Source organism: Magallana gigas, chromosome 3, assembly GCF_963853765.1.
Source record: "Magallana gigas chromosome 3, xbMagGiga1.1, whole genome shotgun sequence".
Taxonomy (NCBI): Eukaryota; Metazoa; Mollusca; class Bivalvia; order Ostreida; family Ostreidae; genus Magallana; species Magallana gigas.
The window spans coordinates 16,126,705-16,154,149 of record NC_088855.1 but is presented as its reverse complement, the minus strand read 5'-3'; the positions used below and the strand labels follow the sequence as shown (position 1 = coordinate 16,154,149).

Genomic DNA, 27,445 nt, shown 5'->3' with positions numbered 1-27,445 from the left:
ACCATCGGAAAACACCCATATTTTGCTACAAAACATCAATTTATCTAAATGATGCAATCTTCATGACGTCATTTCTACATTATGACGTCACTGTGGTGATTACCTTTTACACCTTTATTTTCAATATGATTTCAACTATCTTACACCTTATTTTTAAAAATCTTTCTAAAACTTTGATTTTATGGGCAAAAAATGCATAAAACCGCAAATAGTCCTTTTTGAAAATGAAATTTTTCATCCAAACTTGCACATTTTTTTGCCTAATAGACTTAAATACTTCTTATCCATAATGATATCTATCATAATCAAGTAATTTTCTGCTGATCTGAGAAAATATTTTACGGTGTAGTGAGCCACCTTAATTAATAGGGGTAGGTAACAATTTGGGACAGATATTTTATAATTTTATTTCTCTGCTTTTTATATTTAAATTGTTCACTTGTTTATTGTTGATGATGGCTGACATTTGAATGTCAGTTGTCGAGTTATGTAAAGGTACAAATGTCACAATTTTTTGTTATGTAAACAATGATTACATTCGTTAAATATTTGGCAAGGTTTTATTTAAAGCAATTTTTCTCCTTGATTTCTTCTTATGAACAGAAATAAACAGTGTTCCGTATTTGTCAAATTTGTTTGAAACCTTGTTTTCTCTACTTTGAAATTTTTGCTGAAGTATTTTGTTGTCTAATATGAAATATCAATTTTTATCTTGATTCTGTTGACACCAGATCGTTTTATGGATTTTTGAGATGGTTGACAGTTTGTTTTTGTCATTTTTTTCATCTATGGTCGGGCGCTTTCAAAAAAAGCTCTGAAATAAAACAAACTATTTTATCATTGATATTTTATTGTTCAAGATTGACATTTTTAGCTCACCTGAGCTGAATGCTCAATTGAGCTTTCTGATCACATTTTGTATGTGGTTTGTTTGTCCGTCTGTCTGTCTGTCCATAAACTTTTCATATTTTTGACTTCTTCTCAAGACCTATTGGACCAATTTCAACCAAACATAGCACAAAGCACCCTTTGATAAAAGGAATTCAAAGTTGTGAGAATTAAGGATCACGCTTTTTTCAAGGGGATTTAATTAGGAATTACTGATAATTTTTGGGATATTTTAAAAAATCTTGTTCTGAAGAACCATTTGGCCAGGAAAGCTGAAACTTGTGTGGAAGCATCTTCAAGTAGTGTAGATTCAAAGTTGTAAAAATCATGACCCCGTGGGTATAGTGGTGCCACAATGGGGGGGGGGGGGAGTCGAATTCTTACATAGGATTATATAGAGTAAATCTTTAAAAATCTTCTCAGAAACTTATTAGCCGGATGATTCTTTTAAATTGTCTAGACCTTGGCTCTTGGACAACTTTTTGGCGTTTAGAGTTTGATGTAGGTTAATATCCCATATTCACCCTACATAAACAATTGTGTAAGATCATTTTGAGAACTGCAATGCATAACATGTGTAATGACTATAAAATTATCCTGTTAGAAAAGGGACTAATAATTAAAAAAAAACTCTAAGGGGTAAAATGGATTTTTATTAATATAGGATCCACATGAATTATACAACATTGTCTGGATATGTTGTATTATGGTTCCATTGAGCTGAATTTTATCATACCTATTGTTCCTCAGGTAAGCGATGTGGCCCATGACCATTGGGTCTCTTGTTTTTCATTTTGTACACCTTGATGTGTAAAATTCACACTTCAATTACACATTTATCTGCAAATTACACATTTTAATCTGTACATTTACATTTTTATCTGTACAACTTACAACTTAATGTGTTGAATTTACACCTTATTAATGTGTTATATATATACATGTATATAATTTTAATCTTTAGTTCGAATTTGTCGATTCTTGTTTCCGGAGAGTCTTGAACATAATCAAGCTTAAGTGATTTTTTAATCTAAGGTCCGATTTTTTTCAATTTGATAGAGTACCTTTCAAGCTAGACCTTATTTGATTTTTTAAAAGAATCAAATATCGGGCATTTAATTTGTTGCCATCAGACTTCCTGTAAGAGCAATAATGTCGTTTACTAGCGCATTATTTGTAAAAGATTTACAGAATTACTGGTGTATGTACGCAATTAGTCAATAAACAGGCATGTAAACATCATAGAAATTACAGTGTTTTTGGAAGAGGCACTCTTCCTCATCATAAATATATACCTGGTATGTACTTCAGTGCATATATTAACTTTGGTTTAAATTGGTTCAGTGGTTTCAAAAAAGAAGCTAAAAATGTTCAAAAGTTTACAACCAATGTACAACGAATGATGACGGACAAATACAGATAGCAATAGGTCACCTGAGTGACTCGGGTGGCCTAAAAATAGTGAATCAGAAGTTCTAATAAAATGCTAAAGTGGCCAAGCTTCTAAAATTGTCCAAGTCATTTTCAGCTTCTAGGTCCTTTTCTTCAACCATCTGATCACAACAGAAATCCTCCTCCTTTTTAAGTCCAATCTGCAGAAATAGCTGGAAACTTGATTTCCTGAAAGGAACTCATCAATTCTGAAAATGCGCTTTCCTTCTGCATTTCTCACTCTTCTCATCTCGGAGGCTACATCTTCTGGGTCAAGTTTATGACCACTGCTTTCTACAACCTTAAACTTTTAAGAAAGATTTTTGAGATTCAGTGAATCACTTAAACTCGCATTAATATTTTGACTTCAAAGCCCATCCTTTGTGAAGAACTTCAGCAGAACCAACTGGATATGTGTCTACTTCATTTTCCCCTTGTGTATTCTCCTTATCTGATTCCATCCTTTTTATAAGATGTTTTCTACAATTGGAACACACTCCTGTAAAAGTTGAAAAACTATTACAGTAAATGATGGAGATATCATCTAACAAATTCAAACAAGAGGCCCAGAAGCCACATCACTAATCTGAGCAACAATAGCTCATCAAATTAACTTCATGGTATCAGAACAAAATATCTAAAATAACAATTAAGAGTATACCTTGTTTAAAAAAATCTTTAAAATTTACTGCACATATTCCTATGTTAAACATCAAATCCCTTTTTAGAAGACTTTTCAAAAGATTTTTTCTACTTATATTCCTTGGTTAAAACTGACCCAGTGGTTCTGGAGAGCAGTCAAAAATGCAAAAAGTTTACAGATGGATGGAAAGACAGACAGACATGTGGATGTAATCAGAAAGTAATCAGAAATGCTCACTTGAGCTTTCAGCTCAGGTGAGATAATAAAAAGCAAATCAATTATTTGATTACCTACGTTTAATTTTGTGTAACTGTTTGAAGAGCCAACATGGCTGAAAGCGCTCGCAGTAAAGAATTTATTTAATTTGGACTGTAACATCAGTCATTACAAAAACTCAGTGGTCCGAAGACTGCGGCCAGAATTTTTTTATTCCTGCCAGTGAAATTAAAAAATTGACAAGTATGATGGACTTGTAAATATTTTAAAAGCCAAATGTCTAAAACAATTTGTAATCAATTTTGAATGTTACACATATGGATATATGGGGGCAAGTAAATTTTTTTGCAGGCCAATATATTTTGACAGACTACTGGTCCTAGGCTTTATTTATCAACACACAGAGAGAGAGAGAGAGAGAGAGAGAGAGAGAGAGAGAGAGAGAGAGAGAGAGAGATAACATAGAAATAAAGATTCTGTGTTTTTAATCTCAATGCCATAATAATCAAAATAATTGACAAACCTGAACCAATTCTAATAAGACAATCATAATACTTCTTCAGGAAGAATGACTGCTCTTTTGTTATGGTTCCTTTTGAATTGCTCTTGCTTTGATGATTACATGTCCATCCAAGGGAACACATCATACTTGACCTCCATCCAACACCAAGAACATATCTAAATAAGATGTTAAAATTCATTTGTAAATGTGTTTTCATTACTTAACTAATTTTTTTTCACAAATGCCCACTGCATTGTCAAGTAATGATGCAATCAAAAGTTTTTACACATACTTTTGATATAATCAATCTGGCAAGCATATTTTTTTTTAATTCTACATTCCCAGTTATGTCTACTAATGCTTAATTTTTGTCCCACTGACAGTTTTACAATTGTCACTCAATATAAAAAAAATATGGTCAAAATCTTAAAATTTACTTTGCAATTTCTTATTTCACATTTTTTGACTTAGTATGCATCTGTAGACTTAATGCTGGTAGATTAAGTTTCTTGTGTATGCTGAACTTTTTGATGATCTGAAAGAATCTACCTCTATCTGCATTGTAATAATTGATTGATTCACAGTAATGCACAGAATATATCTTGCAATTAACATCAATATTAAAGAAGAGAAAGATAAGTGAGGAAAGACAGAGAGATGGTTACATAAGGAAATGCTCTTAGTTAAATTCACAAGTACAAGTATTTATGTACACTTCAGTCCATTTATACCTGTACTTATTTTTCCTGATTCAAAACATTAAAAACAAAACAAAGCAAACAACATATGAATTTGTCATTTGCAAGCTAGTGTCTGTCATTGTCAAACTGAAAGCACAGTTAATACAATTAAATTAGATGCTTTGAGATAGAGAGAAAATGATAGAGAGAAAATTCTAATTCACTATCAAGCAAAGGAAATTTCTATGGGTCATTTTTTCTGTTAATTCATAGATTTACAAGCAACTCTTTCAAAACTAATCACATGTTCTTATTGATAAACTTAAAGGTGTTTAATTTAAATTCTGCAAGTCTTTGAATTTAATTGTCTGATATTCAAAACCATATTATGAAACATGATACATTCATAAGACATGTCACATACCTGTGTTTTGGACAGATGGTAAGTATTTCATCATCTTCACTGAAGAAACCTCCCCTTATTTTCAATAATTCTGATTCTGATTTTATACTTCTTCAAATTGAAAACTGTCGGAGGTGTGCATCTATGGAAAGATTACAACATGTCATAGGAATAATATGTCTTGGCCAGGTCTTTTTGTATATCCACAGGTATCATTCGGTGTGAAAAAGCTAAGCTACAGACAAACTGATTTCCATCTAAAAGAGAACAAGATATCTTATTAATATAAAAGCTTGTTAATGAACTGATATTGAGCATTCATGTATTTCCAAAACAAACATACATGTACTACATCTGAGAATCTAACTATGATAGTGTAATCTTATCAACATGGAGGCTTGATTTGGAATTAAAAATTGAAAATTAAAATTGCCCATTAAAAGAGAATGTATAATAAACATTCTGTCTTTTCATATGTTTAGTGGGGGGGGGGGAGGAGAGAGAGAGATAGGGGTGGGGGTTATGTATTTTTCATATAAATTTGCATTAATTTATGAATGCTTTACATTATTACTTGTAACTTATTTGAAATCCATCCAACATACTGACAAAAATACACATATTTTCAAAAGATGCTGTCATTTCTCCGCAACTTCAAGCGGATGACAATTAAAACAATTAAGACAAAGTTCATGAGGCATTCCAATTCTTTCATAAAACCTATGTAAAATTGGCAAAGAGTGTATTTTTATTTTAGAAATTAACAATTTAATTGAAATTATTCTAAACTCATCACATATGTTGACGTTTTTATCCGTTTATGAAGCAATATAGATGTTTTACATTAAATATTTTTGGCATAGATCAGACATATTTATAAAATATCACCTACCATTACAAGTTGCTGTAAGTCCTCTGCAAATTCAAGCAGACTACAACCAACTGAGCAGACAGCATGTTTGGTTTCCACTTCCTGTTAGTTTAATTAAACCTCCGCCGCAGAAGAGTTCCATAAAGGGGGGTAATATTACATATTCAAAATCAAAGTTTGGTTACTTTGCTTTTAATGTTATTTCTTTTATCCACATTGACTACCGTTTTTCACTGATAAATCTTATAAACCAATGTAAGAATTTTTTATCTAATATAGAATCAAAACAAATTCAGGTTGCTTTTTAGAGAAATTAATTTTTAAAAATACTTTAAATTTTACAATGAAAAATGTTAAAAAAGCAATTTGGGAAATAATACTTTGACATTCTGATTTCCAAATAAATGCAAAATTTAGTGTTATCAATTTTTTTCAAATTTAACAAAATTTTATGTTGATATGCATTGTAATTTTTACAAATTTGATGATTTGTTGGTATTTTAGTGTTTTTGTCTATTTTTGGTTGTTGCCATGGAAACAATGACCATGTGGCCAAAAATACCACATTTCTAAAATACCGCTTACCTATATTAATCAACAAAACAATATCAAGGAAAAATAATTTTTTACACTTTCCACTTATAATATGGACAAAGCTCAATGATTACTGACATTGTCTCTTAATAATATCTTGTTTTAATGTCCTGTTATATCTTTTTGTTCTTACCATATATACGATGTTTTATATAATTGTTTTAATTTTTTTTATATGCATCTTTGCTTGGCAACGGTTTTCTATTTATTGGGGTGATCGAAGTGGATTGAACACATTTGGCTAACGAGTATGTTTCATGTTTCATCTTTTAATAAAACAAAACAGAATGAAAAAACACTTGTTCAGCAATGATTAAAAATCAATTCTACTGGGTATACATATAGTGTAGTTACATGCAGGAGTGTAAATACTTAGGTTATAATTGACAAATGTAAATTCACATTTCATATTTTTTGCAGATTGAAACTTTGTTCAATCGAAATGTTATCACGACGCATGCATTTAGATGATATAAAAGATAATTGAAATAGCTTTGAAGATGAATGATAAATTTATTAAAATTATGCATTTTTATTATTTCTCAATGAAGTACATTACAAAGTGATATTTATTTTGTTTATTTTTTCTCAAATTGCAAACTATTTTCAAAAACGTATTCAAGGTATATACATTGCGTCTGCAAAAACTGGTTTTCTTACCTTTGCTGTTTTACTACATAATGTATTTGCAATGATATGTCAATGTTAATGAAAATTAATTTCGAAATTAATATAAGCATTATAAGCATAATATAGCATTATTTTTTTAAGTAATCGCTTTAATTTCTATCGCCCGAAGCAGTGTCCTGCATCTGGAGAGTCACTGACATACGCGGATATATGGGGAGTTATTAACATGCGTGGATCTTGAGAACAAGTATGTGTGGGGAGGGTTGGTGGTCCGAATATGGATAATTATTTGAAATAGGCGTTAGATCCTGACCTTATTACTCGGACACTTCTCCTAAAAAAACAAGTAGATTTCTTGATCTGCCCATTATTGATGTGACAATAAAAATAATCAAGTGCTATGATTCAATCAAACCTGCGACCTAAATTGTTTTACACATTAGCTATTTTTATCCTAAAGAAAATAGGGAATTACTAAAACATGCCTTTATTTACAATTACAGTGTAGTATATTTGAAAAAGCTAAGAAAACAATAATGAATAATAAAATTAAGTTTTAAAGAGTTGCGTTTTCTATAAACAGTGGACTACTGGTAGAAAATATTCTATCAATTTTTCTATTTAAAATGTCATTTATATATTTAAAAAAAAAACCAAAACAAAAAACCAACAACATCAATAATATTTGTTTATCCATACGACTTAGATATGTTTATCATTTTGATGTACTATGAACCGCTATTAACCATTAACTCACCAGTAGAGCTACAGATTGTGCCTAATGTTTTGGTTGGATTTTTTTTTAAGAAATTGACAGCAAACACCAACAATACGTTTATATTCAGACTAGAAAAGAAAGATCAGTATTGATTTTGATTTTTTATAGATAGATAGTTATATATCTCAAATTCTAGAATTGTAGTTCCGAAATACATTTATGTAATGCTTTCCGATCTGGCAAGGAGTCTTAAATATGAGTCAACACATGTATTGCAAAATTAGTCATTTTATTAAATGACTTTTAAGTATTTCTAAGTTAAAAATGTCCCAAGCTTAATACATGATCAAGTAATAAACAGCAGTTCAAGCCTGACCTCCAACAGAAGTCATCACAGCAGTTGAATAATGATCTGTGTGATATCGTTGATAGCAGTATACGCCTGACCTTTCACCATGCTGTAATATAAAACTATCAATTCTTATATATCTACGAACTGAATCAAAGTTCCACCTTCCCATTTTCTGAATACAGTTCTCTGAAAATCCAAGTTGTGCTCCATGGGTACACCCCATATTCAAAATTATGACCTTATAGAGTCCTGGATTTAGACCAATGAACCGTATAATGTTTTGTAAATGTTTTTACACAAAGCAATAGTAACTCGTCCCCCCCCCCCAATAAACCAATAAATTGAAACAAATGGCCAGATTTATGATAAAAAGTTTGTATGACTTAATATAAATATTAAACTAAACACATGTCAGTATTTGCAGAAGCTTTCAAGTGAATTGTACAATTTATTCGATTTGTTTGTATTGAAGTTTTGAAGAACAAATTAGACTGCTGAAAGTGAACCTTGTTGAATTCAAAACCGAGATAAATTGGGTAAGTAATTAAAAGACGGGAATCCTTGTTAGAGGCCGGGTGTTGACAACCTTGTAAAATCTTTTTAACCAGAAATGTGATCTGTTGTATCTGTTAACCCTTTAATAATATGAAGATAACTGATTGCATAGATATGGTGAGAAATGCTATTTGGTGAGTTAACATTTCAAAAATAGTTGCGAAATAAAGTTGCATGGTATATCTGGGGTAAGAGGCAAAAACTTCTGGAAATCTTTGAAACAACATCTGCCATGTTCTGTGGTATAACGTTTTTGAACTACATATTATTGTAGCAGCTAGAAGTCTGCGAGCCACTTCTGTCAGATCTTCAAGAGATCCTGTGGCACGGGTGTCACTCTATTGAAGTGCGGGGAGGACTGGCATACAGCCTGGAAATGAAACGGTGATAAGCGGTAAGCTGTGAAACTATAGCTAACACCAAGCGTCTTTCTAAACGCATAATTGACTCATTTTTAGCTCACCTGAGCTGAAATCTCACGTGAGCTATTCTGATCACATTTTGTCCGTTGTCCGTCTGTCTGTCTGTCCGTCTGTAAACTTTTTACATTTTGAACATTTCTTAAAACCGCTTATCCAATTTCAACCAAATTTGGCACAAATCATCCTTATGGGAGGGCAAATATAAATTGCAGAAATAAAAGTCCGATCTGTATTCAAAGCGGAGAAAACCTTGAAACTGTAAAAAAAGGGGGGTGCATTTTTAAAAATCTTCTTCTCTAGAACTACTGATTCCATTTCAACGTAGTTTAACATAAATCATCCTTATGGGAAGGAAAATATAAATTGCAAAAATTAAGGGCTAATTCTGTTTCAAATCTGAGTTATTACGAAAATAATAATAAAGGAAAGGTGTGTTTCAATCAGTTTAATAGCTTCGGGTTCGGCATCCGGTAAAATGGGTAGGCAAGACTTGGCCTGGGCAAAACAAAAGATTGGCAGTTATTAATCTGCCAATCTTGTTAAAATTTCAGCATATTTGATGGACCAGTATATTTGTATTCGCTGTTAATATTGCTGCAAAATAATGCGTATTTGGAATTGACGATTGCCGATCTGCCCCGGCTTTTATTTTGCCACGGCCCGGGTTTGCATACCCATTTTACCAAGACTCGTATTCCATACTTCTAAAACGAGGTTCTTTGTTTAAAGCAGCCATGACATCATACGAAAAAGGGTCGATCTGATAATGATGAATTTGCTTGTTGTGCAACAGTTCGCGTATGAAGGGAAATTTTTGAAACATGCAAAATATTGTGAAGTAAATAGAGGCTAAGCTAAATATTTCAATGCGTTGACAGTTTTCTCACATGACGTTGGTGTTAGCTTGTTCTGCTTTTCGTTTCGTTTTCATTATTTATGCTTTGTAACCTGGGAACTATCGTCTGTATTTCGTGATTTTTTACGTATCAAATCGAACAGAGACTTCGGTAAATCAAACAGTTAACTGTTTACCTGCGCAAATTAAGCAAAATCTGATGTATCAAAAAAGTACTGAAATACAATTCATTCTATCGGTAATTCGGCATTATCTTTTGCGTAATGGTAGATTAATGCAATAGGTTTTGTTGAGATGCTCGGCATTTGCTCAAGTTTATTCAGTTTAAATAGAGTTTATTATCGCTGACGGAAATATGTAGGTATATACATGTATATATATGATTCATTTCGAAAAATAAATTGTGTTCTTTATTTGTTATAGTGAATGTTTCTTGTGTTTAATTGTTTACAATTTCTATTTACTAACCATATTTGAGTGTTAAGCTTCGAATTATAAGCAAGATACAGAGATTTGCTCACAATTCTATGTGTGTACACAGGTCTTAAAAACTAAAGATTAAAAAAGTAAAAAATTTGTCAACATTTATTAAGAAAATTTTCAAAGTCTGTTCTTCAAGAAACCAAATTTAACAACTTATTGTATTGTAAACTTAACCTTTTTTCGTCATTAAATTACTCCTACTGTACACGTGATCCTTGACTGTGTTTGTGTACATTTGTATAAACTGATTTTGAACCTCAAATACCAGTGAACTGGTCTTGAGTGAATAAAAGAATATAAAATCTTTGGCCATTCTTTTTTTTCATTTTATATGCTGAATAGGAAATACCAAGTTAAAAATCTTAAGCTGAATGTAATTAACTCATGTGAACAAAATATGACTCAAACCTAGGCGAACTGTGAGCTCTGTATATTGCTTATAATACTACGATTGACGCTGAAATTTTGGTTGAACATTAGAAATTCTATATGAACTAGAGTATGTTAAATACTTGTACAAACAAAATAAAAGAATGATATTCTGTATATACCTACTCTCTGGGGCCCCCTCTTTATACAATAAATAATGTGAAATCTACATCAATTTTGATAGTTTTTCAGACACTAATAAATAAAAACGACATCTTTAAAACAGTTTCCATAGTTCTTACACATTTCTGTTGTGGGGATAAAGTAATTATCGCTATTCCTAAGAAAATATCACAGCGGAAAATTATCCTGGTTTGTACGCGAAGTAATTAACAGGCATTTAATTATAATGGAGAAGACAGATAATTTTTTGAATGTTTTTAATTTGAGGAACTGAGCACATTGAGGTACAATTTTCTTCTTCACATCTATACATGCAGGATTTTTTAAATAAAAAACAATAACTATTACATTTTTTTAAAATACAATAACTAGTAAGTAGTTGATGAAAAAATTGTACCTATATGCTCTCATATATTTTAATCGCTTTACAAAGTGGGGGGGGGGGGGGGGGCAGAACGAAAATATAGGGAATTGGAAGTTAACAACTTAACAGTGTTTCCCTACCAAATGTTTAGTTTTATATTTTGCGTAGGATTTTCTTATTCTGGTAAAAAAAAAAAAGTATTTCATGAAGGTACAATGTCAAAGATTACGTGTATGCAAAAATAAAGGTAAAATTCGAATACTTTACAATATTTTTTTTTTGTTATTCTACCGTGGGACCATATGGCACAAAATCTTTTGAACGCCCATTGTTGCTCAGGTGAGCGTTGTGTGCCCCATTGGCCTCTTGTTTGATGTTTGATTATTTATGATATAAACCACTGCTATGTTGTCAGACGCAGATAAGTACGATAAAATTTTTATTTTTTATTAATATATTTATAAAGATCTCAAATTGTAGAATTTCAGTTCTGAAATATATAAAATATAAAAAGATATATCATTATATATTTGTATGTAAAAGTCTCACTCTACATAGCTGGCCCTTGTTTTATCGATTTCGACTAAAAACTTGCATGCTTGCTAAATTATGATCACAATACAATTTAGAACAATGTTCCTTCGGATGAGAAAATATTTAGATGTACTTCTTGAAATAAATATTTTTAAATATTTGTCTTTTATGTTTCTGCTGAGCTTTAAGGGTCTTTGGACTGGTTTAAATTAGAGTTGCAACAATGTTAAAACCACTCTTCTTCAGATTGCTTCCATATTTTAATCAATCGTTGATTGTTGCATTTAAATTCTCTAGAATTTTAAAGAGATTTTTTCTTATAAATTAAGAATCTCATCAGTATTATGATACTTAAATGCTGTTGTTGATAATTGCATTTCTGGTGCAGTAGTACTTAAAAAGACATAGACAAAAAGGTATGAAACAGCACGGATCGAATCTTTCAGATAGATATAATCGATTTTGAAATTTACACCATCTACCAAAAGCTAGTGAAAGTCTTTTGTGCAATGACACTGTTAGATTCCGAGATCGTTATGCATTGGATATTTGTATATCTCACAGGTTAGATTTTTGTAGTTTATTTTTTCTTGGGATGTCAATTTTTCAAAAATGAAATTGCATTCTCTTACTTTTTCCTTACTGTAATTTATTTACAATGTTTTTTTTCTGTTGGTACATATGCCAGTATTAATCTTTAATGAAAATGATAAAATTTTCAATTTTAAGTTTTTCATTTTCTAAAAAAAATGAAAAAAAATGTAAGTCATCATGATAGAACGTATGAACGTCTTCAAACAAAACCCAACCCTTTCAAAAATTGCACGGTTATGATCAAACTACAATAGAATACATTTTGTGGATTGCAGAATTCATCTGATCTTACATCACAAGGTCAATACGAGCTTTGAAATAAAGTTTGCTTTTTGTATAGAAATGTAATAATCTGTTAATATACAATATGATAATCATTACATAAAGTGTAACAAAACACCTCATGGCTTCCTCTTAAAAAATCGTTTTTATAGAGATTTTTTTTAATGCAGCTGGTCTTTCCATATGTCTTTCAACGAATGTCACTGTATTAAGAATCGCAACAGGTGCCAGTTTTGGAATATACGACTTCTATCTTCACGAAACATTATTCGGCGGATTTCCCAATTCATCCTCACAACAATTTAAGTCTGAAATCATCAACGACTGGGAAAAGACAAACATTCAGGAGGTAAATAAGGATGAAATCTCTCACATATGAGAGAGAGAGAGAGAGAGAGAGAGAGAGAGAGGGGGGGGAATTGAATTTAAGAATTTGAATCACCTATATGCTATTTTATTATCAAATACTTAACAGTGAAAAAAAAACCACAGTAAATATATACCTATCCAGAAACAGCTTGATTTAAAGAACGACTACTAATAAGTATTGAAATCGAACAGTTTCTTTCGGAGGAATTTTTATTTTAATACCACTAGTATTATGAAGGATTCAAATAACTTATCAACTAATTTTTTTGTAAAAGAAAAAAATCTCGAATATAAATTAAATACAATTGCTACACAACATATTATTCATGGAAATTAGCAAAACAAATTCAGAGCAAAGATTCATCATGAATCAACAGTGGGGTGAGATTAATTGTCTTTTTCTCCAACGAAGTAAACACGAATCATGATCATTTTTTGTACGAATATGAAACAACAAAACGAAGATAAGAAGTTTTTAATTCATCGGGAAAGTCCATAATATCCTTTTATTCTGTATATTCATCGAACCTCGAATCATCAATTAGTAAAACATGATTTTAATGAAACCCGTCTCAGGGTTCTCCAAGTCGATTTAAGACACTCAAATAAAATCAATAACAAGTTGCTGTCCTTTAAAAAGGGACTACAATACGTGGACCATTTGCATGTGTTTCCAACGAAAACGTGAAAGCCTTAAAATTATCAGAGATTCCACAGAATCCAGCCCTCTGCTTTTAACCACTTAATTTGTACTTTGTATTGCGTATACATGCATGTATAGCCCTGACTTTTTATCTCAGAATAATTATGATTTATCTATGAATGAAGTTTGCATGTATGGTATCAGGCATTCTGTGAATTCTGCTATTTGTTCACACATTACGATTCGCTTTACTTTATTAACTATGCAGTGACAGCTTTGTGTAAATTAAAAAATTTCATAATTTGATGCATTTTTCTTGAGATTTAAACTTTTATAGTGACAATTATTCAATCATACTTAAATGCTTAAAAAATTTAATCGGGAAGTTATCTAGCCTCGCCTACTATAAATGTAAAGTTAAGTTACATGTGTATTCGGAAAACAACAAAACATTGCAAATTATGCTTTTTGATGCATGTTGTAGTTTCGGCATAACATTAACTTATTTCATAATACTGATAGTTCATATCACATGCCAATCATTTCCTGAAAAGGAATACCTTGTCTGTACCGTTTACCTACAACTTTACAATAACAGCGCCTTTGAACTTATATGTGTCATATGGCACAGAATCCCGATCCCGATTCAGATAAACTTGTGCTAGCCTGGTTCCCTGAGCTACCCATTACGCACAGGAACCAGGCTAGCTCATGCGCAGGCTGAATTTTCCCCATAGCATCCGGTTTAACCTCGCTTATATATTTTCTGCGTGGACCTCAGGGTCCACGCAATGAAAAGGAATCGACAAATCTACCTGACAAAGAGTTTTAAGTCAGTTGAAAAGAAAATTATCAAGCGATACCATTACGTATTTATAGATTGATGATATTCAGCGGCTTGTGGTTGATTTTATGACTGCTATAAAGGAATTCGCTAAACAAATGGAACATCTGTTTACTGTAGTTTTAAATTAATGCTATTTATAAAAAGAGAATTAAAAAATCCTTGTTAACAAGTGAATCGCAAAACAAGAGGCCCACAAGGTTTGACAGTCATTGGAGTACCATAGACCTTACATTGACATGTCAAGGAATCTCATATATTTTAAGGTTCCTATGAAGACTTAACCCTTATCTGGGACTAATCTGACTGTTTTTATTGTTTGAAACATATTTATATTGGATCATGAAAATTGGGGAGGGATGAGGGGGGGGGGGGGGAGGGGGGGGGGGCAAGAGCCGGAGTAATATCACATTATCTATCATAATAATATAATGATATTGTAAAAATAAATATCAAAACTGTTTTGCTTTTTCATACATTCAATACGTACTAGTTATAAAATATTTTAATGAACAAAACACTTGTTAATGAACGTTGTCAATTTATAATTTTAATGTTCATGATAGCTAGTTTATTATTTTTGATCTATTTCATGACAGACTATTTAAAATGGTAATCAGTGGTTAAATAAGCAAACCGACCCTAAGTTAATCAACGAAATCTGGTTAATGAAGTGCAATGTCCAAAAGCAAATTAACATGATAAAATGCATAAATCAAATTTTGAGGCTAAGAAAAGAAGCATAGAAAAAAAGTTCAAAATATAACTAGTCTTTTAAAATATTTTTGTGTGATTTATTGAGAAGTAAGCGAAAGAATATTGGAAAGGATGGCCATTTTAATAATCACTCGCAAACTCGTATGTAATTTGGCCTTTTTTTTTTAAGCCAGGCTGTTTTCTTTCGTTGTTTACGATAATTACAAAAATCGACTAGAACAACACTCCCCTGTATATATTGAACTTCACATTAAGCACGCAATAATATCAATAGTTTTATCAATGCTTAACATGGAAAATGCTGCTAAAAACCTGTGTTTTGTGTTGAATTGATGCAGCATACCGTTTTCGTGGAACTATATAAAAGGGTTTTTTTTAACGGGATGAATAATTATTAAATCGAGAAGAATATAAGATTCTAGCAGCAGTTTTGATAAAACTGAGATGGTTTGCCTTCACTTGATTTATTTTTTGTTTTGTGGAAACAACAGGGGAGTGTTGTTCTATCTCAATTTATGTTAAGGAATATAGTAACCTATTTATAGTTATCACGTGATAATGCCCCGGTGTAGCAGTAATGTACTTCCTTATTTTATTGCATTGACATCTATTTCAAAGGATAATACTTAGTTGTTGGTCTAATGAAAAACAGTTTTACAAATTTGTAAATAACAGTTGAATTAAGATGCTAAATTGCCATATGCTTCTATAACCTACTTGCGAACATAAAAAAAAACACATTGGCAGTCGTACTGGGTTTTAACACTAAGGAACATTAAGAGAGAACTGTTAGAGTTCAAAAACACTTTTAAGGATAACAGACTGTGGCACAATACGTCATTTAAAACACCATTCATAATATACATGCTGCTTACAAAATGAATTGTTTTAAATCGATATATTCAGGTCACCATAAAAATCTACACAGAGGAAAATATTACTGCGTTTTTTGTGTTCGACGGCAGAAATACCAGCAAAACCAACTGGATGTCAAAAGAGCGATTCAAGGGTTCTTCATACACCGATCTCACAACTAGTACAATCGATTCTCTGGAATATTTACAAATAAGGTACAATATTATCGATAAATATGACTGATGTTATATATATATATATATATATATATATATATATATATATATATATATATATATATATATATATATATATATATTTACATATGATTCAAATGTTTTACTTTTTCAAAACATTGGTGACCAAATGTCAAAGTCTGTCACTTATAATTGTTGCAATGTACAATGTATTAATCCGTACGCGTTCGCGAAACGCTTAAGGAATAGATTAGTGTGGGCAACTGAAGATATGAATCGTAAAGGAAGAAGTACACGCTGGATATGTTTAATATACTTTGGAAGATAATCAAATGAAGTATCTGGTGCAAGCCATACGCACGATAACAACCTGGCATGAATACAAACCTTTACTATGACAAAGCATTGTTCTAAAGTTTTTCTCCTTGTGGACGTTTGGTGTAAATTACTCAAGCATTTAAATATGGCAATACGCAAGTTTACAATATCAAAGACAGATTATATCTAAGGCTGAAAGCTATATCACACATTTACAGAATTATTTGAAAAGTCAAAATCAATTATTCCTCTATCGGTTGTTCTTGCTGTAACTTTCAAACTGCCACAATATTAACGGTGAGTAAATTGTACCTGTGGTATTTAATTGTCTTTATTGTATTCAGCTTTCAGTTCGTCAAGACAAATAGAAGATTCTATATAGCTTATCCTCACAATGGATGTAACTTGTCACCGAGTTTTCGTAATGGCATCTGCCAAGGGTTTATGGGGGAGTGGAGTGATCCGAAAACTAATGAAGATGCCACAATATTAACATTACGTTGAGTGACTTGTCTCAATTGTCTTTGATGTATTCAGTTTTCAGGACCCTAAAGTAAAAAGAAGATTCTATATAAGCAATCCTCACAATGGGTGTGACGGGGACATTGGGTGGCTTCTTGTCGAGGAGTCCGTATTAACTAAACCCTGCAAAGTGGATCAAGTTTCTAAAACAACTATCTGGTACAGTGGTTTGACGACAAAGGATTATTTCAATAGTAAACCAATTATATCATTTATTTTTTTTATAATCACAAAATATGTATCCTAAATATTCACGCTTTTGCCAGAAGAAATGCACACGAGAAAGGAAGAAAATTCTAAAACAATTCATTCGATAAGAAATTTTGATATAGAGATAATCAAACTAACCATGTAGTTATAGGGATTTAGACAAGTTTTTGGTTTTCATTTTTCAATTTAAATTATATATAATGGTTTTCTTGGTCAGTTTGAAGGACTTTATTTACATAAGAATTACATAAAAAAGAATTCTTAACACTGTATCTTTCTTGTTACTCGTTCGTTGACATTCAAAATCAGAAAAAAGCATTAAAAATGTGCATTAATTATATAAATTGCGACATTAAAAGAAAAAAAATAAAGAAAAAAAACTTGACATTTATTTGTGTCTATGTTCCTAGTCTTACTTAATAACCATTTCCTTTCTACATTTTTTATTAATTCTTCCTTCCATTATAACTTATTCTGCATTTGCCGTTTTCATAATTTGTTAAACGTTCTTGATCATCCTAACGATTCGCTTCTTGTGTCTACTAGATGTCCAGGAGTAGCTAACAATTTTAAAATAGCATTTTCATGGCATGAATAAACTGGTTCCATCATATCACATGAAAACATGATGAAGGCATCAGTTAAGATTTTGACTAATATTTTCCAGTTTGTTATAACCAATTACTTTCTTTGCTACGATCTAATTGACTCAATCTTTCAACCAGAGACTTTTCCCTGGAATCATGATAGATATTTAATTATTTTATGCACCCCTGCTTATGATTATTTCTTGTATATAATTAGTTTGCTTGCTATGTGCTCAGTATTAGGAAATCAAATTAAATCAATTTTTATAGATTTGTTTTGTATTGAGCCCTTTTGAGGGCGTTAACTAACTTCACCGAGTTACCAGGTAACTAAATAGGAGTCTCCATCCCTAAATAATGGGGTTTTAATAATTTAAGAAAGTCAGGAACAAAAATGAACATTTATCATATTTTTTTAGATTACCTTATAGCAGATTTAATGACTGTAGAAGTCAATATAGGTGAGTAATAGACACATTTACGGAAAAACAACAAATGTATGTCTTATGTCTCGGTTAATTAATATTTAATTGAATTAAAATGATTCATAGTGCTACTGTTGCAGCGAGCGCAGCAAGAACTACACATGCCTTGCATCATTGCCATGTTATTAAGTTATCAACTATAAAAAAAATTTGAGAGAGAGAGAGAGAGAGAGAGAGAGAGAGAGAGTGTGTGTGTGTGTGTGTGTGTGTGTGTGTAGTATATATACGTTTACAAAGTAAACTTCGAAAACGCAGTGTAAGAATCATATTAACCAAACACACATTGTAAAACTAAGTTATTGCTGATCATACTTTTATTATCATCGGACTTGAAAAAGAAAAGACCAACACGTTTTTCTCGTCGACTGCTCGTGGAAGAAGCACGTAGTGCAGCTAACGGACAGACAGACAGAGGGGGAGAGAGGGAGAAAGAAAGATAGATGGACAGAAAGTCAAATAGACATACAGACAGACAACATACGGAGAGAGAGAGAGAGAGAGAATTATTAAGATTTCTAAGTTTAAAAAAAATTCTTACAAAATACATAGAGCTTCCACCTAAAACCGTTCTTTACTTTTGGAGAGAATTGATCCGTCTGTCAAAATGAATTTGTGTTTGGTTTGGTCAAAACTGTTAACGAGAAATAAAGCATTATTTTTTGGTACCTTGTTTATTTTTTTCTCTTTATTATTTTTTTTAGTTCAAAATGACCTAATTATTTTTTAATCTTGAAGTTCCCTACCTGTATTTACTGAACATGCATGCAAAATTAGTTTAAAATTGGATCGATATGACAGTAAAGTATTAATGACTCTTGCTATTATATATTAAATCTCTCTTTCATCTCACCCCACCCCCACCCCCCCCCCCTCAAAAAATAAAAAAATAAAATCATCATCTGAGGCAGGTATCGCAGTCTATACTAAAATTGCTAGTACACACATTACAGATGTTTAATTCACCTCTAATTTATCGCGGGAAATATAGCGCGAGAGCACTGTGACGTCACCCATGGCCTTTTTTGTCTTTGTTTATCTCGACTAAATACGAAGGTATGGAAGCATTTAACAAATCTCTTCGGTCTCGCCAATGCTTCTGCAGTACTCAGAACGTGTCTTCAAACCTCTAGACACAGTAAATTACGAGCTAAATGTCCGCCATTTTTGGCATAGCAACACGGGTGAAAACATTAGAGAGCATTATGGGACGTAGACATGATGAATCTATAGGTTTAGCTCGTTCTTTTTCCCGCGCACACTGATCCTTAGAGCTCGCTTCGCTCGCTATTATTATCTAAATTAATGAGGATTTGCTGTTGTTGATAAATCTATCTTTGTTATGAAATATAAATCTTCTTTTTTTCAAAGATTAACAATACTGATTTAAATGGTGCAAAAATTAATCAAATATGCATGAAATCCTAAAATATTAATTTAGAATTTGAGGGTTGAAATTTTTGGGCATGATCAAAACGCAGTGTACGAAAAGAAACACGCAAAAGTATGACTTTTTTAAAGCTGATCCTTATGACTTATTCTAATATTTCAAAACGACATATTTATGTCTGATATCGATTTTTGAAAGTTGCATCTACAATAAGATTAAACTTCTCCAAATTCCAACAATCCGAACAATCAAAAAAATTTCCATAGCATTACCAATTTCACCAGATATTTTAAGACCTCAATTATATGCATATTATTTGCAAATGTACATGTTTATTCTAAAGATTAAGCTGAAACACTCTAGCGTAAATAGACGTTTGTAACAAAAGATAAATTTGTACTGACACCAAAGTATTAAATTTACGTGTCATGTATTTCCAAGTAGCTTATAGTTGTTTAAAATCGGTCGGTTTGTGTGAGAAAATAGTACAAAAACATTTCGTTTATTGAGTATTTAATTATTTATTTTCACACACGTACAAAGTTGCAATTAATTAACATTTTAAACTTACAGGAAATATTGTATTTAAACACAGTAAAATCCAAAACTTCAAACTTTAGATGTTACGTGCGACGACAGTGATTTGCGAATCGACAACGCCGTTTACAACGTGACAGGAAATCAATTCAACGACTCTGTTACGTATAGGTGTCTGGGTGGTTTCAATTATACATCCGGGGATCTGTACAGACGATGCAATCACCTAGGATACTGGACAGGATTATCTCCTACGTGCAGTATGTTAAGCATTAAAACGTATCAAATATAAAAGTTAAACATTACCGTAGATAATTTTAGCTATGTATTTAAACCTAAAAACAATGCAAATCGTTTATATATTCTGACAGACTGCATTGAAACGATGAAATATGATAAATCATGGAATATTTAAAACCAAATATTGTAGAAACATGATAAATAAAAGACGTATTTATACATAAGCGGTACAGTAACAAAAGGTAATCTGTTAAGCTTTATATTTCTAGGTGCCGTGTGTGACATAACAAGCATGCATATTGACAACGCAAACTACACAATAACAGGAAACCTGTACAACGACTCTGTTACGTATAGATGTCTGGAAGGTTCCAATCATACATCCGGAGATCTGTACAGACGATGCAATCACCTGGGATACTGGACAGGAACAAGTCCTACTTGTAGTGAGTTTACCATTTTGAAACACACACACAGTGCACCCCACCCCCCCCCCCCCCCCCCCACAAACACACACCAAGTATCATACTAACATTGTATTAAGCTTTATGTGTTTATCTTAAAAAGGTCTCAAACCATAGTTATGCAAAAATATATTTGAATTTAAAAATACACTTTGCCCATATACATGTATATAGACCGTCATTTGTACAATTGTGCTTGTTTTAATTGAAATGTAATAAATAGAACATGTATTTTATTTTTTTACAGCCAATACGTGCCATTGTCCATGTGGATCCAATAAATACATAAACGTAAATGATACAGAAGCATTACAAACCAGACTACAGGAAATAAAATCCAAGCTCTCTATCAGGGCAAACGAAACTTCTAAAGCTCGACGTTTAAAAGTATGTGCAAAGGATGAGCGAACCTCAGCGAAAGCAGTCGGGAGTATCCTAGGTGGACTGCTTATCGGAAGTTTTGTATTATCCATTTTTGCAAGTGATTTACCGTTGCTCTCTCGTGAAATCAAGAAAGCATACAGAAACATAAGGTCTTAGCTGGAAAATTAATACATGTGTTTTGCCTTTCACACATTTGTCATTAGTTACAATATGAATATAATAATATACTAGACACGATCTCGTTGCGAGCAACTAGGAGGTTTTCCGCGCGATTTTTAAAAAGAAATATGATATCATTGACTTTGATTTTCGACAAAAATACATGATATGGAAAACGGAGTGAAGTACTAATGTTTTTATGTATCGCTTTTTATAAGTTCTCTTTCATTGCTTTTTAAATACTTGCATTTCTTCTAATTAAGATAAAAAAGATAACACTTGTTTACCACTGGCCCTAAAAACCCTAATTAGGTAGCGCAAGAGGAAATCATTATATTGTTAGGATATATAAACGTATTATACCTAATTCAGCTTAAATTACCTTCCCCAAAAGAGCTTTCAGTAAAGGGCTATAGATAAACGACTTAAAAACCCTTTAGTCCCTTGATTTAAGGGCCCTTCTTCTGGAAATCAAATGAAAGGTCATTTTATTCTGAACACATTTTGTCAACAAATGTTTAGATAGAAAGTCGTTAACCGATCTTGAGAGATATGTGAAAGACCGTTTTAGGGACCGATCCCTTATCACTGGTTATGGGCTGTTTAACGAAATTTTGAAGGTTGCATATTGTTAAGAACATCATTCTGAACAACTTTTTTTCTGTACTGCATTTCAAAATATTTTTCCTTTCTGAGATATGGGTGATCAAATTTTGGACTTTTGGCCCCTAAAACCGCCTGATTACATAACACATGATAAAATCATTACATTGCTTGGTAACAAAACTGTATGATAAACATATTTCCTTCTATAACATTTCACAAAATATCCCTCAGTAAAAGGGTATAGATAAAAAACTTAAGAGCCCTTTGGTTCCCAAATCTTAGGGGCCAGTCCCTTTTTTCTTGATATCAAATAAAAGGACATTTAATTCTAAACACGTTATGTTCAACAAGTGTTTAGAAATGTGTTACCGTTCTGGAGATATATGACAAGGAAGCTTTTAGGGGCCGATCCCTTATCTCTTTTTAGGGGTCGTTTAGCAAGATTTTGAAGGTTTCATATTGCTAAAAACATCATTTTAAACAACTTTTCTTCTGTACTGGATTTCAAAATATTTTTATGAGTGATCGAAATTTTGGACTTTTGGCCCCTGAAAACCCTTAATTACGTAACACATGATAAAATCATTACATTACTTGGATACATAACTGTAAGGTAAACATATTTGCTTCTATAACATTTCACAAAATATCTTTCAGTAAAGAAGTATTGGTTAAAAAACTGTAGAGCCCTTTGGTCCCCTTAATTTAGGTGTCAGTCCCTTTTTCTTGAAATTTAATGAAAGGTCTATGAAATATAGATATATTTTACATTACATGTCTAAAAAAAATATTTTCAGAAAAGAGATAAACAAAGAAAACCCGAAAAAATTTCGATGTTTTTTAAGTCTCGAAGTCTCGAATTTCCGGTCCAGGCGAGTATTACCGCCTTTTGAGTCAGACAAAAATGAATGCCAAAAGACACATCTACAATCTTTCGACTACAATCCCTGAAAGTTTGAACTCAATATCTTTAATCCTTAAGGAGAAGATCCAGGACAAGCCGACCGTCTGAAAATCGCTAAAACGTCAATATCTCAAAAATGGAAATGACGTCATCAAAATAAAAAATTAAGTATGACGCTTAGATTAGTATCTATCATATCTTAAAGTTGAATGAAAATCGATTGAGTCGTTTTTGAGAAATTGCGTGCACAAAATTTGTTGGAAAAAAAAAGAAAAATAGCGAAGAAACAGAACGAAAAGAAGAAGGTCTTCCGTTGGAAACGGAAGACCTTAATGATGAGTACTGGGATAAATCAATTAAGTTTTACTAATTTGGAGTCGGGCAACTTGGGGCGCAGTCAAAATAATTTATATTGATAACAATTACATGCATCTAATAATTGCTTATAACAAAAATACATAATATGAATTATATAATGTCTGATGGAGAAACTTTGGAAGTTTCTACTTTACACGACCTTAATGATGAGTACTGGGATAAATCAATTAAGTTTTACTAATTTGGAGTCGGGCAACTTGGGGCGCAGTCAAAATAATTTATATTGATAACAATTACATGCATCTAATAATTGCTTATAACAAAAATACATAATATGAATTATATAATGTCTGATGGAGAAACTTTGGAAGTTTCTACTTTACACGAATATTTTTTATGCTCTGGAGGTGTGTCGTAATATTGACCACAGGTCATAAGGGCAAGTTCAAGATCAATGTAAAAAAATGCATAATTCCCGTCCAGGCCATATCATGTAATGGAGATATATTAAAAGCTACACATTGATGCAAAAATTGCTTGTGATCTGAAAGTATGTCGTCACCTTGAGATTTGGTCATTTTTGGAAGTTCAAGGTTATTGACAAAAATATCGGTGTCTCCATTACCTTCCAATAGAGAATTACTTTATTTATTGTTTGCTACAATTTTTTTTATATTATATCATTATATTTGTGACAAATTTGATTCCTCAAGTGAAATTATACACTTCTGATATTGAAACTGTCATTACCATTTCAAGCATAACATGACATTCTTGCCAAAATTGTTTTCATTTTTTTTCTATACCCAAGTATTTTTTGCACAGTACAGCATAGTTATATTTTTCAGCGGGGGTATAATTTGTGAGCTTGCTCTGCTCACGGTACCACTACTAAAGGTACCTCACTACACCTACACTTATATTTTTTAAGAGCCGCAGCTCAGTGGTTAAAGTATTGGGCTTCTGAACCACAGAAAATGAGTTCGATTCCGCCTGGAGCTTTTGTTCATGTTAACTGAATTAAATTTTTGAAAATATAATTTTTCATCCAAACTTGCACATTTTTTTTTTTGGCTATTAGACTTAAATATTTCTTATTCATTATGATATATATCATAATCAAGTAATTTTCTGCTGATTTGAGAAACTATTTTACGGTGTAGTGAGCCACCTTAATTAAAGGGGTAGGTAACGATTTGAGATAGATATTTTATAATTTTATTTCTCTGCTTTTTATATTTAAATTGTTCACTTGTTTATTGTTGATGAGGGCCGACATTTGAATGTCAGTTGTCGAGTTATGTGAAGAATACAGATATCACAATTTTTTGTTATGTAAACAATGATTACATTCGTTAGATATTCGTTAAGGTTTTATTTAAACCATTTTTCCTCTTTGCTTGCTTATTATGAACACAAATAAACAGTGTTCCGTGTTTGTCAAATTTGTTTGAAACCTTGTTTTCTCTACTTTGAAATTTTTGCTGAAGTATTTTGTTGTCTAAAATGAAATATCAATTTTTAACTTGATTCTGTTGACACCAGATCGTTTTATGGATTTTTGAGATGGTTGACAGTTTGTTTTTGTCATTTTTTCATCTACGGTCGGGCGCTTTCAATAAAAGCTCTGAAATAAAACAAACTATATTATCATTGATATTTTATTGTTGAAACAAAATACTTTTTTTTTTTTTTTTTTTTGGTGAAACATTTTATTGAAACTCTTTTACATTTTTACATACATGGTACAAAAAAAATTAATATATAGCGTATTATTATGCAAAAGAGTTATATATGATAGAGAAAGTAAAAAGAGAGAGAAAAAAAAGACAGACAGGCAATATCATCATGTACATCAAACATAAATCAGCTATTGTATATTTTACTTCTAGTATTAACTATAGTAGATTTTGGGTTTATAATTCATAAGTTCTATGTAATAGCTAATATATATGCTACCTACAGCAAATCACAAATTGCTTTCCATTCTCTTTCATATTCTAAATATTTGCAGTTTTTTAATAACATAAATTTCTGAATAAGGAATCTCTCGGCAATTATGATACTTAAACCAAAAAAGTCAAGTTCTTGGATAGGTTTGAACTTACAAGAAAAAATGTATTGTTTTACAATAAGTATCAATAAGTTCTGAACTCTGTATAATTTATTATTGTTGTATTTACCAAAAAGTATGCTTTTTTTTATCAAAACAAAAGAGACATTATATTTTGTTAAGAACAGCTCTTCAATTCTATACCATATATACTTAACTTTAGGGCATTCTGCAAATAAATGTTCTATTGTTTCAATGTTTAATTTACAAAAGCTACAAAGAGGAGAGTCCTTAAGCTTAATTTTATAGAGATAATTATTCGTAGGAACAATTCTATGTAGTATTTGAAATTGCATCCATTGGAGTTTAGATTCAAGAGTAGCTTTAAATGGAAGTTCAAAAATATTTCCCCAGTCGAATTCATTCATATCATATCCTTTCTCTCTCCAATTTATTACCGAGGTAACTTGCTTTTTCTTTTCTCTAGTAAGTAAATTGTACATATCTTTACATCCTTTTTTGCTTTTGTAAAACACTTTTAGGGGCATTGGTATATATGGCTGAATCTTTTGTTTTACTTGTGTCATATTACATGTCCCTATATATTAAAAAATTGCGTTCCTCAGTCCTACATATTCTACATAATTTGTTTTTACCTTTGAGTTAATAATTGTTTCATAAGTTATGAAATTACCATTTAGATCAAAAAGGTCTATAATACAAATCATACCATTATTAAAATATTGTTTTAGAAATACAGATGCCTTGTTTATTTTAATTCTTGGATTATACCATATATGTTCAAATGGAATTAATTCTTTTATAGTTATCTGGCAATCAGTTATTTTGGTCCAGCTCAGGAGAACTTTCCAGAAACAATTATGTATTAATTTACATATTTTTAGAGTATATTCAGTACCTCTTGACCATAAGTTGCTAACACTAGTATTCATTTCAGCTTCTAAAATATGTATCCATTTTGGCGATGAATGAAGAAGTCTTCTTATCCAGGTTGATTTAAGTGCTAACATAAATTCCTTGTAATCGATCATCTTAAGCCCTCCCTGATTGTAGTCTTGAATGATTGTATTTTTCTTAATTTTGTGTATATCTGACCCCCAGAGATAAATAAATAAAGCTTTATCCAACTTTTGTATTAATTCATGGTCGGGGTTTGGTAAGGTTAAAATCAAATGATTCATTTTGGGTACAATGAAAGTTTTTATAACAACTATTCTTCAAAATATTTATAACAAAATACTTCAACAAAAATGTCATGCTTATTTTTCAACAGATTGACATTAATTAGCTCACCTGAGCTGAAAGCTCAATTGAGCTTTCTGATTAAATTTTGTCTGTCGTTTGTCTGTCCGTCTGTCTGTCTGTCCATAAAATTTTCACATTTTCGACTTCTTCTCAAGAACTACTGGACCAATTTCAACCAAACATGGCACAAAGCACCCTTAGGCAAAAGGAATTCAAAGTTGTGAAAATTAAGGATCACGCTTTTTTTCAAGAGGGGGTAATTAATATTTATTGATAATGTTTGAAATATTTTAAAAGATCTTATTCTCAAGAAACATTTGGCCAAAAAAGCTGAAACTTGTGTGGCAGCATCTTCAAGTAGTATAGATTCAAAGTTGTGAAAATCATGACCCCGGGAGTAGGGTGGGGCCACAATGGGGGGGGGGATCGAATTATTACAGAGGAATATTTAGAGTAAATCTTTAAAAATCTTCTTCTCAGAAACTTATCAGCCGGATGATTCTTTTAAATTATGTTGACCTTGGCCCTTGGACAATTCTTGGGCATTCAGAGTTTGATGTAGGTTTATATCCCATATACATACTAAATAAACGACTGTGTAAGATCATTTTGAGAACTGCAATGCATAACATATGTAATGACTATAAAATTATCCTGTTAGAAAAGGGACTAATGATAAAAAGAATATCTAAGGGGTAAAATGGATTTTTATTTGTACAGGATCTACATGAATTATACAGCATTGTCTGGATGATTCAATTGAGCTGAATTTTTTCATACCTATTGTTCCTCAGGTGAGCGATGTGGCCC

The 27,445-nt window shown here is 31.6% G+C and overlaps 1 protein-coding gene and 1 long non-coding RNA gene across 2 annotated transcripts in view; one reads left to right on the top strand and one right to left on the bottom strand.

The window, feature by feature from the left end:
- Positions 1-1,824: 1,824 nt before the first annotated feature.
- LOC117688659 (uncharacterized) lies at positions 1,825-5,130 on the bottom strand. Its single transcript, XR_010711869.1, has 3 exons — positions 4,785-5,130; positions 3,702-3,856; positions 1,825-2,818 (listed from the first exon to the last, which is right to left on the bottom strand). It is a non-coding gene; the product is annotated as an uncharacterized lncRNA (long non-coding RNA).
- A 15,181-nt stretch (positions 5,131-20,311) lies between these two features.
- The window catches only part of LOC105347555 (uncharacterized), a 51,277-nt gene continuing 44,143 nt past the window's right edge, over positions 20,312-27,445 (top strand). Inside the window, exons 1-2 of the mRNA XM_066078673.1 lie at positions 20,312-20,501; positions 20,751-20,927. Of these exons, the coding sequence (XP_065934745.1) occupies positions 20,774-20,927 (154 nt within the window). The 5' untranslated portion in view covers positions 20,312-20,501; positions 20,751-20,773. The remainder of the gene's footprint in view (positions 20,502-20,750; positions 20,928-27,445) is intronic.